This window comes from Carassius auratus, chromosome 16, assembly GCF_003368295.1.
Source record: "Carassius auratus strain Wakin chromosome 16, ASM336829v1, whole genome shotgun sequence".
NCBI classification, from domain to species: domain Eukaryota; kingdom Metazoa; phylum Chordata; class Actinopteri; order Cypriniformes; family Cyprinidae; genus Carassius; species Carassius auratus.
Genome location: NC_039258.1, coordinates 16,319,721 through 16,337,491, shown reverse-complemented (window position 1 = coordinate 16,337,491; position 17,771 = coordinate 16,319,721). Strand labels below are relative to the sequence as shown.

The window sequence follows — 17,771 nt, the reverse complement described above, 5'->3', positions numbered from 1 at the left end:
AACAGTTCGCGCGAAGCTGTTCAAAAGATTCAGTTTCCTTAAACCCCACCTTTCGTTAGCATACTGTGTTCTGATTGGTCAACTGACAGTTTTGATTGGTTGTTCCGCACACAACTTCACGGTAAACAATGCGTTAGCATCTGTTTGGGGTGAATTATGTCTTATTCCTCTTACCGCGAAGCAAACAGTAAAATAAAAAACTTGAACAGTCTCGCTGCTTTTTCTTCTGTGTGTGTGTATTCAAGCCGCGTGCTTCAGTTTGAATCTGAATAGCGCGTTCAGCGCGGGGGCGTGGTTACATTAGAATGAAGGGAGACATGAAAAACAGACATCGCGGAGATGCTTGTTGTTCTAAATAAAGTTGGTAATGAACCATCTTTTATGGCCAAACGCTTTGAAAATCCTGCCTTGTACTCACCGAGATTAGAAAAGCAGTCATCAGTGAAATGTTGTGAACACAACAAGGATTTGTTGTACTGCTCTGGTATTGTGGTAAAAATGAATTTTAGCCATTGGTTCTTCTGATCTTCATTCTTTGGCAGTGAAAATAAAACAAACTTGCCTTTACAATTAAAAACGCACCGTCTCCTCGACATGATGCTATCACACCAACCAGAGCTGCTGCTTCTCCCAAGACGGTAGGCGGAGATTATTATGCAAAGTGTTCTAGTGACGTACATAGAGATGGGCAAAATATTTGAAATCTATAACGACTCGTTTCAGCGATTCAGAGTCGACTCCTTACTTTAGAAGCCAATAACTTTATAAATCGTGTACTTTTTGGTTTAATTACTTTGCACATTGTTTACACTGATGGACAGCTACATCATACACTGTAATACAGGTAATTTTTTATTTCCCATCTGTGTGGCTCTTTAAAACCTGGAGCCAGACTGGAGCATCAATGTGGTAAATGTGTACCACACTTTGAAAGGGAAAGCAGAAACCTTAAGTAGTTCCAACAAATTTTTAACATCTGTCAATTTAGTTCCCCTCCATCAAATTATCAAGCTTTCAGTGATGGACCCCCATGATCAGATCAACAGCACTTCCACCGAGAAACTAAATTCTCAGTGAGTCACAGAAGCATGGGGCCTCAACTTAATACATGGAGATCTCCTTCATATTACTCCAAACATGTGTGTTGGTTTTTCAGTCCTCTCTGCATGTGGTCGCTGTGAGATTGGGCTGGTTTTGCCCATGTAACAGTCCTGCACTGTGGTAACCGCTCAGAGAATGCATGGAGCAGGACTAACACTGTGTCCCTATCAAAACCACATGTGGTTGCCATTTCCCCATATGGCTGGTGTTAGAGAGCAGATGGTATGACCCAGGTAGTTTACATACAGGATTTAGTTTTTCCCTGCAGAGAATGATCTCCTGGTACCTTCACAGGAGTCCAGGAGACATAAATCAGTCATTACACATTGCCCTTTGAAAAACATTATAGTCTATCAGCTATAGACGCTATAAACATCAGTCATTTCAGATGTCTTTACAGTGATATTTCTTCAAAAGGTCAAAGCTCTACAAACAACTATTCATCTGGCACATATATTAATTAAACGCATATACTGTCATTCTTTCTCAGTTGATTCAGTCAGTGATTTTTAAACTTGTTGATGCCAAGGATAATGATAGACCCTTCCTAAATCTTCTTTCACTTCCTGAAATAAAATGTATTAAATTGGTACTTTTATTCAACAAGGATGTATTAAATGGATAATTTTTTTTTACAAATAAATAATAATAAAAAAAATAATAAAAATAAAAGACCAAAAAAAAAAAAAAAAATTTAAAATGTTACAAAAGTTTCCTATTAGAAATAAATTCTGTCATGGTGCACACAACTATTATAAGCAACACAACTGTTCTTAATAATAATAATAATAATAATAAAAATAATAGTTTCTTGAGCACCAGATCAGCATATTTAAAAGGATTTCTTAATGAGCATATCATGATATGGCCTCTGAAAGTTATAAAATACATTTTAAAATCAATATTGAAAATGTTAAATTGCATGAAATATTATTGTTTTTACTGCATTTTTGTTCAAATAAATGCAGCTTTCGGGTGCATAAGAGACTTCTTAAAAAATCTGTTAAAATCTCCCTAAATTTTCCAGCAGCAGTGTATACTGTATATTCTATTGTAAAAGAAAAAGAAAAAATATATATATATTAATAATAATAATAAAAACGTGCAAGGAGGTTGTTATTGTAAAATGTTACATTAAAAAGACAACAAAATTAATTGTTCCTGTCTTTATACTGCCCTTGTAAGAAATGTTCAAAAATATTAGCCTATCTGGAACATTTTTTACTTTTTCAATTTCTTTGCTAAAACAAGTGCTTCCAAAAGAAATATTATCTATATTAATAGATCATAATATATATATATATATATATATATATATATATATATATATATATATATATATATATATATATTTTATGACATTTTATTTTAAGGTTCAACTCTTAATATTAACTGACTTTTTCCTCGGCTTATTAATAGCTAGTAAAGTAGTTGTTTAGGTATGGGGTAGCATTAAGCAAATAAAATATGCTCATGCAGAATAAGGTATTTATGTGTGCTTTATAAGTACTAATAAACAACCAATATGTTAGTAATATCCACACTAGTTAAAAGTGAGAATTGGTCCTTAAAGTGTTACTGTTATTAAACATTTCTTATCGATGTGCAATTACATAACATTCAGAAATAGATCCACTAACTATACTGTTAAAAAGCATGCATGTTTATCCCAGTGTTACTTTAGCTGGGTTCTATTTTCCTCAGTGGATGAATCCGGCTCATATGAATTTGTGTGTGCTTCGCTGCAGGTTTCTCAATGTAACAAAGCCTGGCAGGTATTAGATATTGAGTTTCTTTGCCCAGGCACATTCATTGTGTGGTAATCGTGTTGTCACTATGAGCAGTAATCCAACACTAAGCATGATTCGGGACAACGTCTTGAGCCCCATCTCCAGGGGCTTGGCATTGCCTATGGGCCTCTCAGTTGGTGTCTACAACACTTTTGCTTTTTCTTCCCACCAACTGTGCCACTTATTTTGGGTACCCTGTGAAATTTAAGAATCAGGTAACTAAAATGGCATTCAAAGAGTGTCCATGAATCATCCATTCTGCGCTAAAAAACAACTGGGTGTAATGATGGCAGAAGTCTGACCACTTCTTTTTCATATAACTTGGTGATTGCGATAGAAATGGAGCATGAGTTATGCTCCTCATTATGTCTCTCATTAACAAATCTGTATTACATAAATCATTTTATTTATGATAACAACACAAGTCTTGTTCTCAAGACTGGGATTGATTATACAAACATTTAGTCACTGGCCTTAATGGCGTCGGTACTGTCTTTGAAGAAAACAAACAAGTCTCTGGATCTCAGTGGACTTTTGAAAGAAATGTGCAATGCATTTATCACAATGTTTCAGCCTAGATTTGTCCTTCTTGTCACTTTTTACTACAACTTGAAAAGAGCAGTTACCGAGACTGTATACTTGCGATGTAGACCACCTGTTCCCAGGCAGCTGTTGAAGCTGATTTCACTGACATTCTGAACCCTGTCTCTGTGGATCTTTCTATCCTCTATGGATAGTGAATTTTACCAGAGGCTGGTAGTGATAGTCATGGCTCCATTTGCAAAATCTATGGAAATGATTGCCTAAAGGGACACGCAACAAAAACCCATTATATATTTTCACAAGTTGTTTTCAGTTTCTAATCCATTACGTCTGGATCATTACGTTCACCTATGAATTTAATTGGAAAAAATAAAACCTGAGATTTTAAGGTAATAAGTTATAATACAATTTGTAAGTAATATATTCAGCTCTGCTATCAGATTCAGAAGGCCTAGTCACACGGACCATTTTTATAGTGTTTTTGAATGCTTTTCAAAGCTTCAGATCTAATGATATGGAAGCCTGCTTCAACCACTGAATAAAAAAAAATTAAATCACTGACTTTTTTCTCAGAATTGTGAGATATAAACTCACAATTGCAAGTTATAACGTTCTGCAGCCCAGTTCTAGAATCAAAGTTCTGACTTTTTTCTCAGAATTACGTGATAAAAATTTGCAGTTGCCAGTTATAAAGTCAGTATTATGCGTTTCATTTTTATAATTGTGACTTTTGTTCTCAGAACTGCAAGATATAAACTCACAATTCTGAGAACTTTTTCAGTCTCAGAATTGTACTTTGACTATTTTCTGACTATTTTCTACTGAGTTTTTTCTCTCAAATGCAATTTATATAATTTAATTCTGAGAAAAAAAGTCAAAATAGCATGATAAAAATGATTATTAGCACAAAAAAAGTCCCAATTGCTAGTTACCTCACAATTCAGACTATTTTTTTCTTGCAATTGCAAGTTTATCACTCAATTCTGAGAAAAAAGTCAGATTTGCAAGATGTAGACTCGCAATTGCAAGGGAAAAAGTCAGAATTGTGTGATAAAAGCTGCAATGACCTTCTTTTTTTTTTCTTGAGTGACGGAAACGGGCTTTCATGCCTGTCAATTCTTCGTCATCAGTTAGGAACCTAGGTGTGCTACTTGATCGCAATCTTTCCTTAGAAAGCCACGTTTCTAGCATTTGTAAAACTGCATTTTTCCATCTCAAAAATATATCTAAATTACGGCCTATGCTCTCAATGTCAAATGCAGAAATGTTAATCCATGCATTTATGACTTCAAGGTTAGACTATTGTAATGCGTTATTGGGTGGTTGTTCTGCACGCTTGGTAAACAAACTACAGCTAGTCCAAAATGCAGCAGCAAGAGTTCTTACTAGAACCAGGAAGTATGACCATATTAGCCCGGTCATGTCCACACTGCACTTGCTCCCTATCAAACATCGTATAGATTTTAAAATATTGCTTATTACTTATAAAGCCCTGAATGGTTTAGCACCTCAGTATTTGAATGAGCTCCTTTTACATTATACTCCTCTACGTCCGCTACGTTCTCAAAACTCATGCCATCTCTTTAACCTGGCATACACATAACATACTAATATGCTTTTAATATCCAAATCCGTTAAAGGATTTTTAGGCTGCATTAATTAGGTAAACCGGAACCGGAAACACTTCACATAACACCGTACTTTCTACATCATTAGAAGAATGGCATCTACGCTAATATTTGTCTGTTTCTCTCTTGTTCCGAGGTCACCGTGGCCACCAGATCCAGTCTGTATCCAGATCAGAGGGTCACTGCAGTCACCCGGATCCAGTACGTATCCAGACCAGATGGTGGATCAGCACTTAGAAAGGACCTCTACATCCCTGAAAGACAGCGGAGACCAGGACAACTAGAGCCCCAGATACAGATCCCCTGTAAAGACCTTGTCTCAGAGGACCACCAGGACAAGACCACAGGAAACAGATGATTCTTCTGCACAATCTGACTTTGCTGCAGCCTGGAATTGAACTACTGGTTTCGTCTGGTCAGAGGAGAACTGGCCCCCCAACTGAGCCTGGTTTCTCCCAAGGTTTTTTTCTCCATTCTGTCACCGATGGAGTTTCGGTTCCTTGCCGCTGTCGCCTCTGGCTTGCTTAGTTGGGGTCACTTCATCTACAGCGATATCATTGACTTGATTGCAAATAAATGCACAGACACTATTTAAACTGAACAGAGATGACATAACTGAATTCAATGATGAACTGCCTTTAACTATCATTTTGCATTATTGAGACACTGTTTTCCAAATGAATGTTGTTCAGTGCCTTGACACAATGTATTTTGTTTAAAGCACTATATAAATAAAGGTGATTGATTGATTGATTGATTGATGAAAGAGATATTGGAAAAACATGGAAAAACTGAAATAGAGAAGTATGCTAGTTACAGTCATAAGTAGTCAATGGTATCACACAAAACAAAATAAAACAAAACCAACAATAATCCAAAAACAAATGGCAAATAAATACATACATTGTAACCTAAACTAAATGGAACACTAAATTCGCCAACAATTTTATCTATCCTTACATACAACATGGAATACTGACTCAATATTAGTCTCAAAGGATGTGTAATCATTAACCAGATAAGATCTTTGGGATTTCCTTAATTCGCTCAGACAAGTATTCATTCTTATTCATCCTTTATTCATTTATCTGGCTGCTTTTCTGTTGTGCTATTACCGAACGATGCCTCACAGCCAGTAAAGTTTGGATAATCCTTATGATAACATCCTCCAGCGAGATGCCTTGTCAGAGCTATCTGTTTAAACTTCATGAGAAGGACTCAGACATCTCTCTCATATTACAGTAACCATTCAGACAGTCTGGAAACCTTCATTCCCGATATGAATGGATCACTTAGTAAGAGTCAAGCACAATACTTCTCAGTTCACCGCGGGTCTTTGACTTTAAAAGATGATCTTGAATCATGTATAGAGTCTCAAAATGAAGTAATACTAGAAAGTGAACAAATATGTGATTCCGAACCATTTAATGAAAAAATAGATGGATGAGTGTTGCATGACTGACAACAGTTCAGCCCAGTTTTAGAATCAAAGCGATTTTCATGTGAGAATTATTGTTTCTAGAATTCCATAAGTGACCAAAATGCTTCCTGTGGTATCAATTCCAACTGAGCCAGTGAAAAGTCTTTGTGCTACACCAGAGAACCAAACAAACGACTGTCAAACTATTTTGTAATCAGTTATAAATAGCCCCATGCAAACATGAGAGATGCATCTCCATAAACACAGAAATACAATAGCAGCAATTTCATGTGCCTTTCAAAACGACATGATTTACCATGAATTCGTTTTGACTGTGGGAATCTAAAGCAGGATGTTCTGCTGACATGTTTTAATGGCCTCTTGAGGAACCTTAGAGTTCCTCCTCCTCCTCTAAATGATGTCTTGAATCGCTTCCATGAGTCTGGGACGGAGAGTGCCAACAATGCTTGCCAGTAACACAGACGCCCTCGTGCCAGAGCAATTCAAAGAAATGTGGCGAAACCTTCCCTCATTCTCTGGGAACTTACTACTCTCTACTGGACCGCTGGTGCATGACAGCTTTTATAGTGTGCATGCTTTTCTTTCTTATTTAAAAAAAAAAAATGCTTGGTTTATTACTACATTATATAAAATATATTTGGTAATAATTATATTAATGCATGTTTAAATGTAGCTTACAGATCCAAATACTGTAGTATTACCAGTGAATTATGGAAAGTAAATTCTTCTTGGTCCTAAATCGGACATTTAGATCACAAGATGATAAAACCGCCCTCACAAATAGCAGTTTGCAAATATAGAAATTTCCTCCCATCTGACATTTTATTCAACAAAGTCACTGTGCTTGTGACCTCATGGTATTCCCCTAACTTTAGACCCCTAGGCATCAGACCAAGTCAATAAATAGACACACAATTCATGCATTTTCTTTTGGCCACAATCATTCTGCATGTGCCAGATTAATATTATCAAATTTCTTTACATAAAACTGCTGTTTTACTAGCAGCTGGAATGTTTACTGGAAACTACATTTCCGCTTGAATTTAATCTCAATTAGAAGGATTAGAAAATCATATTTGTAGCCTCACCTTGCCTTTAAATATAGGCCTAGTTTTTATAGAACATGTCATTATTATTATTATTATCATCATTGCACCTGGGCTTTCACTGTGTTGTGCTTAAAGAATACTACCACTTTTACAACTGAATTTGTCTTAGCAACTTTATTAAGATTCACACTCAAATCGGTCCAATTCATTGGCCAATCATCACACATTTGTATTTTCCATATAAACTGGGAATGCATCAAGTAAAGATTATGAAAGTGCAAATACCATTTCAATGATTAGGTGCTTAATAATATAAAATCTGTAATGGGTTACAAAATGTGCCCCACCCCCCACACCCCAACAAACACTAGCCACCCAATCCCCCAAACAATAGCCTTGACACTTGAACTTTTATCTTTTGTCAAGAAAACATGATCTATTTTTATTATAATTACTCAATGCACAGCATACTGTCACATATAGGACAACTTCCGTCATTCGCTATTTTTTATTTTTTTTTGGACAGATCTATCATATGCTTCATTTAAACAGACATTAGCCCCACCTCTACCTTGGGCGACATACATTAGTCTGAAGAAATACTGCGATTTAGTGAGCTTAACCCATTTCGATCACACATACAAACTGTAAATCCAGAAAAAAAACTTGTGTGTGCACTCCCCCAAACTTTAACAAATGGAATGATACCAAAATACCCTTTAACGGACAGGTTTGCCTTCATTTTCAGTTTATGCAGTGCAATACTTCATCCGGACAATAGGTCAGAATCAACACACATATGACATCAAGCCCACAGGAAAACATCAGGCGTGCTCACTCAAAACGCTAATATAACGGCAAACCTATGAGCTAAAACCTGTTATTCCATAGCTGAAAAATGTTAGCTAATTTTGTGCAAATTTTCTGAAGTGCTTAAAACTTGCGATTTAGTGGTTACATCAGATGAAAAGTTGGGCAGGTGTTCGCAATGAAAATTGAAAAATCAAAAACATTCGGTTAATTCGTTTAAAAGGCTTTGAACAATTATTTCTGCAGACACGTTTTAAGTAATAAGCAAATATTGAAAAGTGGCACGGTGTTATTACAGTCTGATATATACATATACATATATATATATATATATATATATATATATATATATATATATATATATATTTCGTCATCACCAACTATACCTTCATCTTCATTCATTTTTAAGGACAATAAATTTTAAATAAATCGAAAATTCATTTCCATCATTTTTGTGTAGAGAAATACCACAGTTAAATTATTGTATAAAAAAAAAAAAAAAAAAAAAAAAAAAAAAAAAAACTTAATTGTGGTTGAGTTTCACCATATGTAAATCTGAAGCTAAAACAGCTTTTGGCTGTTCTTAGATATTCTAGAAAAAAAAAAAAAAAACCTTTCCAAAAGAGATGCACCAGGAAATCATCACATTTTAACATGTTTAAATTTGAGAATTACATTTTTAGATGTGGCCATGTGGAAATCACATCTTAACACACAATGAATAGCATCTTATTAAATATAGATCAATTTAATCCGTAAATGTGTCCAAGTTCATTTAAACAACTGCTTTAAAAACAACCTGGGAGAAGAGGCAAGAGGCATGCTAAAGGACAACCGAACGTGTATAAAAATGTATTTAAAAAAAACATTGAGCTCAGTTTGCTTAACCGCCACCTGAAAGTACAAGTAAGATGTGTATTGAAACTTCCCACACTCTGGGCTTCGAGCACAAGAGAGCGGCTATAAATAAAGAGAAGTTTCACAGAAAAGGCACTGTGATAAGTTGCAAAGACGAAACGTTTTCCAGATCCGGCGCGGCGTTTAAACTCGCCGGTACTTTCCCGTTCTAATTAGCCGGTGACGGATTACAGTGATTACGTTTGACCAGAAAAAGAAAAGTCGACTGCAACTAGAATTACTCTTCTTTTAGTTACTGTGATTATCAGCCTAGCTCTTCTGAGCGTGATGCTGTTGTGAACTTCTCTAATACTACAGGTCTAGTTTAAAGGAAGGATAGTGTACTTGATAGGGCGGCTAGGCCCTCAGCAGCAGGCACAATCAGCACACTGTCCACTCGGCATGTGCTAGCCAGTGTTTTTTGGCACCTACAGTATCTTTTACATCAGTCGAACTCGCGCTGAATACCATCCTGTACTAAATAGTAGATTTTTCAGACTATCTCACTTCCTGTCACGCCTTCATAGCGCTTTCTGGTTCAGTTGCTGACTCTTTAAAAAGTGTTAAACACTCCAGGATCGGAACGAGTTTTTTAGTGAGCAAACAACACATGCCTCGTAAGCACAAAGGCCTGAGCGGATACTCAAAAACTACATATCTGACAATGCAAAGCTTCTCATCATGATTAATCTTGTTCCTCGGGTTCAGCTACTTCATCAAAAAAGTGCCTTATCTAATAAGTGAAGTCAGTATTTCATACAAGATGTACTTGACCCTCCCATTCAGGGGAGCTACTGCTAGGCTGGTCAGGGTCCGAGTCACATTTTGGGGTGTCGGAGTGACACAGATTCAAACCGCTTGGAGTTTCGCCCAACTCGACGGACGACGCAGGAGGCACCGGACACATATGGAGACCTACCAGGTCTAACTGTGTGGGCCTGACGGGCTCACGCTCGATAGCGGAGTCAAACTCGTGCTCCGCCTCTCTATCGCCCCCCGGTGTCCACTGTGGAATGGCGCACTCGGTCGGCTCTGTCATCATTCTCGCTGACTGAACGCCAAAATCACCAGCCGAAGGAACCAAACTGATATTCTGCGGAGTCATGTCATGAAACCAAGCCATGATGTTGCCTAGAAGGTTGGCGTTGTCTGAACTGAAATCAGAGGTTTCCGTATGTCCTGAAGGAGCTTGAAAGGGGCCCTCAGTGGCCTCACAGGAAGGATTGTTGAGATTGTCATAACGCGGAGGGACATTCTGGCCACTGATATTACCGAGCTTCTTTAGGCTGTCACCCACCTCTAACAGCTCAGAGCTGCTCAGGGCAGCACGGGGCACGTCTATCTCACACAGCACTGGGTCCAGCCGTGTGGGCAGGGATGTTCCGATGGCCCCAAGAGATGCTTCGTTTGTGAGGATCTCTTGAGCATCAATGCCAGCACCGCCTGCAGTCAGCCCAGAGTCCTGCAGAGAAAGCTGGATGGCCAACAGGATATTGGGATCATCCTCATCTAGAGAACCGTGAAGCTGAAGGGAATAAGATAAGACTCCGTTACTCGCAGCGGAGGATTTGTGACGTTCCACCATAGAACTTCTGTTAAAAGGGTCTCAACTCACCATAGGCAAACCCGATCTCTGACCACCACCAAATTCTTGTGCATCTGTAAGAGAAGAGAAATAGAAAATCTTTTGCTTCGTTTGATTACTAAAGCAGTATTGTTTTTTTTAAAGCTTTTTTTTATATACTCACTGTAAAATCATTGATATCTATAATGATGGTGCGAAAAACGCAAGGATTTGATACCCACTGCAAGCCATGATTTCTTAGTTACCACACTGAGTATTTCCTTCAGCCATAAATTTGACATCGGTAGTGTGACCTTGAGTATCTTTATAGGTGTTTTTGTGTAGTCGAGCTCGGTAACACTTTACAATAAGGTATCATCTGATAACATTCTTTAAATAAATCAGTTAAATTGAACTAACAATGAACAGCATTTATTAATCTCAACATCTAATACATTTTAAAATCAAACAGTAATGCATGGGAACTAACATGAATATGAAAATTTTCACCAAGTAACATTAACAAAGGTTAATAAATCCTGTAGAAATATATTGCTCATTGCTATTTCGTGTTAATATAATTACTAATATTGACAAATTGGCAAATATTTGATGAAAAACTTCACAAAAATCAGGGATACAATTTTGGATGTGATTAATCGTTTGACAGCACTAATTTAAACTGGTCAATCAAACAAGTAAATGTACTTAATCTGAACTATCTTTTATGAAAAATTTGCATTTACCTGTATTGAATGCACAATTAATAGTACACTTCAAAGCTTAAAAGTATATTTCAAAAACTGTACCGCAGATACTATAATATTAATTAAACAATTAAAAAACTATTTAAATGTACTTGCTCGTTCATGACCGTTTCTTAACACACTTGCACTTTGTAATTATGTCGAATGAAATGTTTTATATTTTAAATCATTATATAATTTTAAACAGCGTTATATTACATTTAAAGTTAATATATCCAAAATCTACTAAATGAAAACTTCATCAGTACAAATGTGTAAGTACAGCTCTCCTTAAATGTATAGGTGCTGGTCATATAATTAGAATATCATCAAAAAGTTTATTTCACTAATTCCATTCAAAAAGTGAAACTTGTATATTATATTCATTCATTACACACAGACTGATATATTTCAAATTTTTATTTCTTTTATTTTTGATGTTTATAATTAACAACGAAGGAAAATCCCAAATTCAGTATCTCAGAAAATTTGAAAATAACTTAAGACCAATACAAAGAAAGGATTTTTAGAAATCTTGGCCAACTAAAAAGTATGAAAATGAAAAGTATGAGCATGTACAGCACTCAATACTTAGTTGGGGCTTCTTTTGCATGAATTACTGCAGCAATGCGGCATGGCATGAAGTCGATAAGTCTGTGGCACTGCTCCTGTTGGAAAATGAAATCTGCATCTTCATAAAGTCGGTCAGCAGCAGGAAGCATGAAGTGCTCTAAAACTTCCTGGTATACGGCTGCGTTGACCTTGGACTTCAGAAAACACAGTGGACCAACACCAGCAGATGACATGGCATCGCAAACCATCACTGACTGTGGAAACTTTACACTGGACCTCAAGCAACATGGATTGTGTGCCTCTCCTCTCTTCCTCCAGACTCTGGGACCCTGATATCCAAAGGAAATGCAAAATTTACTTTCATCACAGAACATAACTTTGGACCACTCAGCAGCAGTCCAGTCCTATTGAAGGCTTGACACAAGGAATGAGACAGCTGAAACCCAAGTCTTGCATACGTCTGTGCGTAGTGGTTCTTGAAGCACTGACTCCAGCTGCAGTCCACTCTTTGTGAATCTCCCCCACAATTTTGAATGGGTTTTGTTTCACAATCCTCTCCAGGTTGCGGTTATCACTATTGCTTGTACACTTTTTTCTACCACATCTTTTCCTTCCCTTCGTCTCTCTATTAATGTGCTTGGACACAGAGCTCTGTGAACAGCCAGCCTCTTTTGCAATGACCTTTTGTGTCTTGCCCTCCTTGTGCAAGGTGTCAATGGTCATCTGTTGGACAACTGTCAAGTCACCAGTCTTCCCCATGATTGTGTAGCCTACAGAACTAGACTGAGAGACCATTTAAAGGCTTTGCAGGTGTTTTGAGTTTATTAGCTGATTAGAGTGTGGCACCAGGTGTCTTCAATATTGAACCTTTTCACAATATTAAAATTTTCTGAGATACTGAATTTGGGATTTTCCTTAGTTGTTAATTATAAACATCAAAATTAAAAGAAATAAACATTTGAAATATATCAGTCTGTGTGTAATGAATGAATATAATATACAAGTTTCACTTTTTGAATGGAATTGGTGAAATAAATCAACTTTTTGATGATATTCCAATTATATGACCAGCACCTGTATATTTATATCTCTCGTTTCAGTAGAAATGGCATAAAGTATGAAGTACATTTTAGTTTTCATAAATGCTTGTCAGTACATTTGTCAGTACACGTCAGCCTTATTTCAAAGACAAAAGAAGTGTTTTGGATTTGGATTCAGTCAGATTTACAGACTTACAAAGTGTTGTTAGTGTGCCATATCATCATATGCAGAACATCAGGCCTAACAGACATCTTTTCTCAAACAATGTGAAAGAAATTCACCTCATTCATACAGATTTCTCAAAAAAAGTCCATACTGCAAAAGAAAGTGGTGATAAATGGGTTTATGGTGAAATTTCTGCTTACTCCAGTGTGCAGAGGACAGCAAAAAAAATCCTGAAACTTTACTTGCAGCTGCTTTAACTATGGAGCACCACTATTCTTATATGTATATGTACCAGCAAATATGGGCACCAAAATGAAAACTCTGAAGATATACCTAAAGTGCTGTGGTCTGGGTCATCAGGGTCGGGTGTGTTGCTGCGGAGGCTGGCCATGTCTCCTCTCCTGTGCTGCCTGTGTCTGCGTCTGTACTGGAACTCAGCATACGCCTACAACACAAAAACGCACACAACCGCATTTCAAAGCTGCTTCAGAAGGAGTACCTATATTCCCACTGGACCCTGTGAATAAAATTCAGAATCTCTGAGGAACCCTACATGTCTCAACAGGAAATCTGCTGTGCAGCAGCATCAAAGTTCAGGGCTGTTGGCATCGTCATGTCAGATTAACAGACAGATGCTTTGAGTAAAGTCAAAAAGGAATAGTTCAAAACTAAAATGAAAATTATGGCATTATTACATTCAAAACCCTTAAGGATAATTTTTAATAATGTAAAAAAAAAAAAAAAAACAATCTCACAAACCTATAATATGGCATCAGAAGACAATATAATATAATATAATATAATATAATATAATATAATATAATATAATATAATATAATATAATATAATATAATATAATATATATTAAATATTTTGTACTATTTAAAATAACTGTTTTCTATTTGAATATATTTTAAAATTTAATTTATTCCTGGGATTTCAAAAGAGCTGAATGTTTTAGCATCATTACTCCGGTCACATGATCCTTCAGAAATTATTCAAATATTCTGATTTGCTGCTCAAAAAACATTTATTATTCTTATTATATTGGAAAAATACGGAGTACAATTTTTTCAGGTGTTTAAGATGAATAGAAAGTTCAGAAGAAGAGCATTTATCAGACATAGAAATCTTTTGTAACATTATAGAGATCTTTATCATCACTTTTGGTCAATATAAAGCATCCTTGCTAAATAAAAGTATTATATAATTGTATAATATCATAAAAGTATAATTTATAATAATAATAATAGTTTCTTTCTATAATTTCTCTCTATTCCCCATAGAATCCTGAAAAAATATGTACTCAACTGTTTTAAATATTGATAATAATACAAAATGTTTCTTGAACAGCTAATCAGCTTATTAGAATGATATCTGAAGGATCATGTGACACTGAAGTTTGGAGTAATGATGCTGCAAATTTAGCTTTGACCACATGATAAGTTACGGTTTCATTATTTTAAATATAAAAGTATTTCACAATATCATTGCTTTTGCTGTATTTTGGATCAAATAAATGCAGCCTTGATGAGCCAAAGAGAATTCTTTAAAAACATTAAAAAATCTTACAGTTCAAAAACTTCTGACTGGTAGTGCAACAGCATCGAAAATAGTGACCAGCATTATTAAAGGGGAAATCTGATGGCAATTTTCCACAAGTTGGTATGATTCTTTAGGATCTTTGTGAAATGTCTGCAAAACACTTTGGTTCAAACTTCCTCAATGATCATGTAAAAAACATTATTTTTTACCTTGTCAAAAACGGCTCTGATTATAGGAAGCCAAAACAGTACAACTGGCTGAAGACGGAAATATGCTAATACAGAAATCACCGTCAGCGGCCGTGGGTGTGGCCTGAGCAGTATGATCATCACTCTGTAATGAAATTTACTACAAAACCAACATGAAATAGCATTTCAGTGTACCGTATTTTCCCAAGAGGGTCTGGCTGCAGACTTGCACTTGCACTCTCAGACTTGCGTTCTCAGACTTGCACTCCCAGACACTTGCACTTCCATTAGTGACGTCACTTGCAGTCTTTATTTTTTATTTTATTGATTTTTTTTTTTTACATTTTGTTTGAATTTCCCAACATTTTATAACAGTAGCCAGGTGGCAAAGACAAGAAAAAAATAAACTAAATTACAATATCACTTGCAATCGCTACTTTCACTCTCTGCTACCTGTGACACTTGCAATGGACACAAATCGCTCATGTTGCCAATGATGACAAGAAGCTGTGGTGGTGAATAAACGCAATGCGCAAAGTTTCGCGTTAAGTATTTTTCCATATAGAATAAACTGTCTACAACTCATTTATATCACTGTCTTTGTCCATTAAGCTACATTATGTGTTTTATTTATAATTATTTTCTATAGGAGGAAAACGTTTAATGTACAATTTAACGCACTGCGTTCTGTACTTGTCTGCTTGCCTGTACGGAGCTGATCCTTTTAAAATCACTTAACGCATTTCATAATGCACGTTCATATTTGCTGGTCTGTATATACTTTGAGTCAACAACAAGACATATAGGCTATGCCTACTGAATTATAATAATAATAAAGACTGCAAGTGACGTCGCTAGCGGAAGCACAAGTGTCTGGGAGTGCAAGTCTGAGAGTGCAAGTGCAAGTCTGCAGCCAGACCCTTCTCTATTTTCCAGACTATAAATCGCACTTTTTTTCATAGTTTGGCTGGTCGTGCGACTTATTTATCAAAATTAATTAGACAAGAACCGAGAGAAATGAACCAAGAGAAATTAACGATAGAAAACATTACCATCTACAGCCGCAAGAGGGCGCTCTATGTTTTCAGTGTAGACTACAGGAGCACTGAGCAGCATAGAGCGCCCTCTTGCGGTAATGTTTTACCTCATCATGACATTTGGACTGATACCCAGACAGCAAGCAGTTTCAGCCCAGATCTGGCCCACATTTGGCCCGCATGGATTTAACACTGGCCAGATGTGGGCCGGTTCTGGGCCGAAATTGCTTGCTGTGTGGGATGCGACTTATACTCGGGTGCGACTTATAGTCCGACAAAATACGGGGTATATGTCAGTATAATCTATTTAAGATTGAATTACCAATCTAATTCTAAACTGCACTTCTTCCAAATGTATTTTCACCATGGGTCGACAAACTACCAAAAATAAAAATAAAAAGTCTTAAATTTAACCAAACTGAAGCTGCATGCAGTAAGCATGCAATAACGGCAGCATACTCAAAGAAAACGTACATTTAGGAAAACATTCCTGAGAGGCACCGCTCAAGCATCAATAAAATTCATCTTTCTACAAGCCATAAATCCATAGCAAAATGAAACTGTGCCATAGCCTGCATACATGATTTCAAAAGAAGAGCAGCGACTGAAGTGGTAGACTGGTTCACCTTGGAACGTCTGCAAAAAACATATTTCATGACCTTTCATGGAACAGTCAAAGCAGGAAACTTCCTTTTGAAGTTACAGCACCAAAGGCATCTTTTAGAAGACCGTGTCGGGATACATTAACAGAAAAGAAAAATATCTCGCTTTCCAGATGAACGGCATCAGAATTCATAATCTGGAATGCACCGCAATCATTTGGAATATATGAATAGCTGCAATAGAGCAGGGTTATTAAAATCTTGCCCTGGAGGGCATATGCGGTGCAGAGTTTAGCTCCAACCATGATCAAAGTCACCTGCCTGTGATTTTCTAATGATCCCAAAAACTTTGATCAGGGTTGGAGCCAAACTCTGCACTGCATTGGCCCTCCTGGGCAAGATTGTAATAACCCTGCAATAGAGTATGAACAAACAGAACAAATAAAACATGCGACCAAAAAAAGTGGACAAGGACATAAGTGATGGAGTGTACATGATAGGCGCCATTCCACTGTTTGATTAGCCGTTCCTGAGATGGGCTCTAATGAGGATTCTTTAATACCTGGGGATGGCTTCCTGTATACTGATAGTGCTCTCTCGGATCAATTCCCCCGAGAAAGGCATGACTCCTCTGGATCTTTAGATTAGAACAAAATAGCGGTACATTACAGGTCTTCACATATTCACAACTGCTGCAACAGGACTACAACTTGTTCTATAGGCTGATATGCACTGCCAAAACTTCAGGTACCAGCTAAGTAGATTTAACGTAGACACAAGCTATTCCCAAAGTCTCAAAACAAACCAAACAAAAGAGTTACCTCAGGAGAAGCGAAACCCAAGTACTCCCAGTCCCATGTCCCACCGGCAAAACTGCAAACGCAAACAAAAAAGTAGGTTCCATGTGATCCTATACACTGTTAGTCTGCAGGTACAGTTGTGTTACAAATAAAGTAACTAAATAAATACAATACTACTGTTAAACTAAAATACAGTAGTAAAATAAACCCTATTAACCCTATTTAACTTAAAGGGATAGTTCACCCAAAAA

At 36.7% G+C, this 17,771-nt stretch overlaps 1 protein-coding gene across 2 annotated transcripts in view; it reads right to left on the bottom strand.

Annotated features, from left to right (window-relative positions):
- Positions 1-9,223: 9,223 nt before the first annotated feature.
- Positions 9,224-17,771, bottom strand: part of LOC113116313 (ankyrin repeat and IBR domain-containing protein 1-like) — a 29,971-nt gene continuing 21,423 nt past the window's right edge. The window contains exons 17-21 of one of the 2 annotated variants that reach the window (XM_026284400.1): positions 17,542-17,593; positions 17,283-17,357; positions 13,682-13,793; positions 10,875-10,918; positions 9,224-10,784 (exon numbers count right to left, since the gene is read on the bottom strand). In XM_026284400.1, the coding sequence (XP_026140185.1) occupies positions 10,014-10,784; positions 10,875-10,918; positions 13,682-13,793; positions 17,283-17,357; positions 17,542-17,593 (1,054 nt within the window). In that variant the 3' untranslated portion in view covers positions 9,224-10,013. The remainder of the gene's footprint in view (positions 10,785-10,874; positions 10,919-13,681; positions 13,794-17,282; positions 17,358-17,541; positions 17,594-17,771) is intronic. The other variant, XM_026284401.1, reaches the window with a different exon arrangement.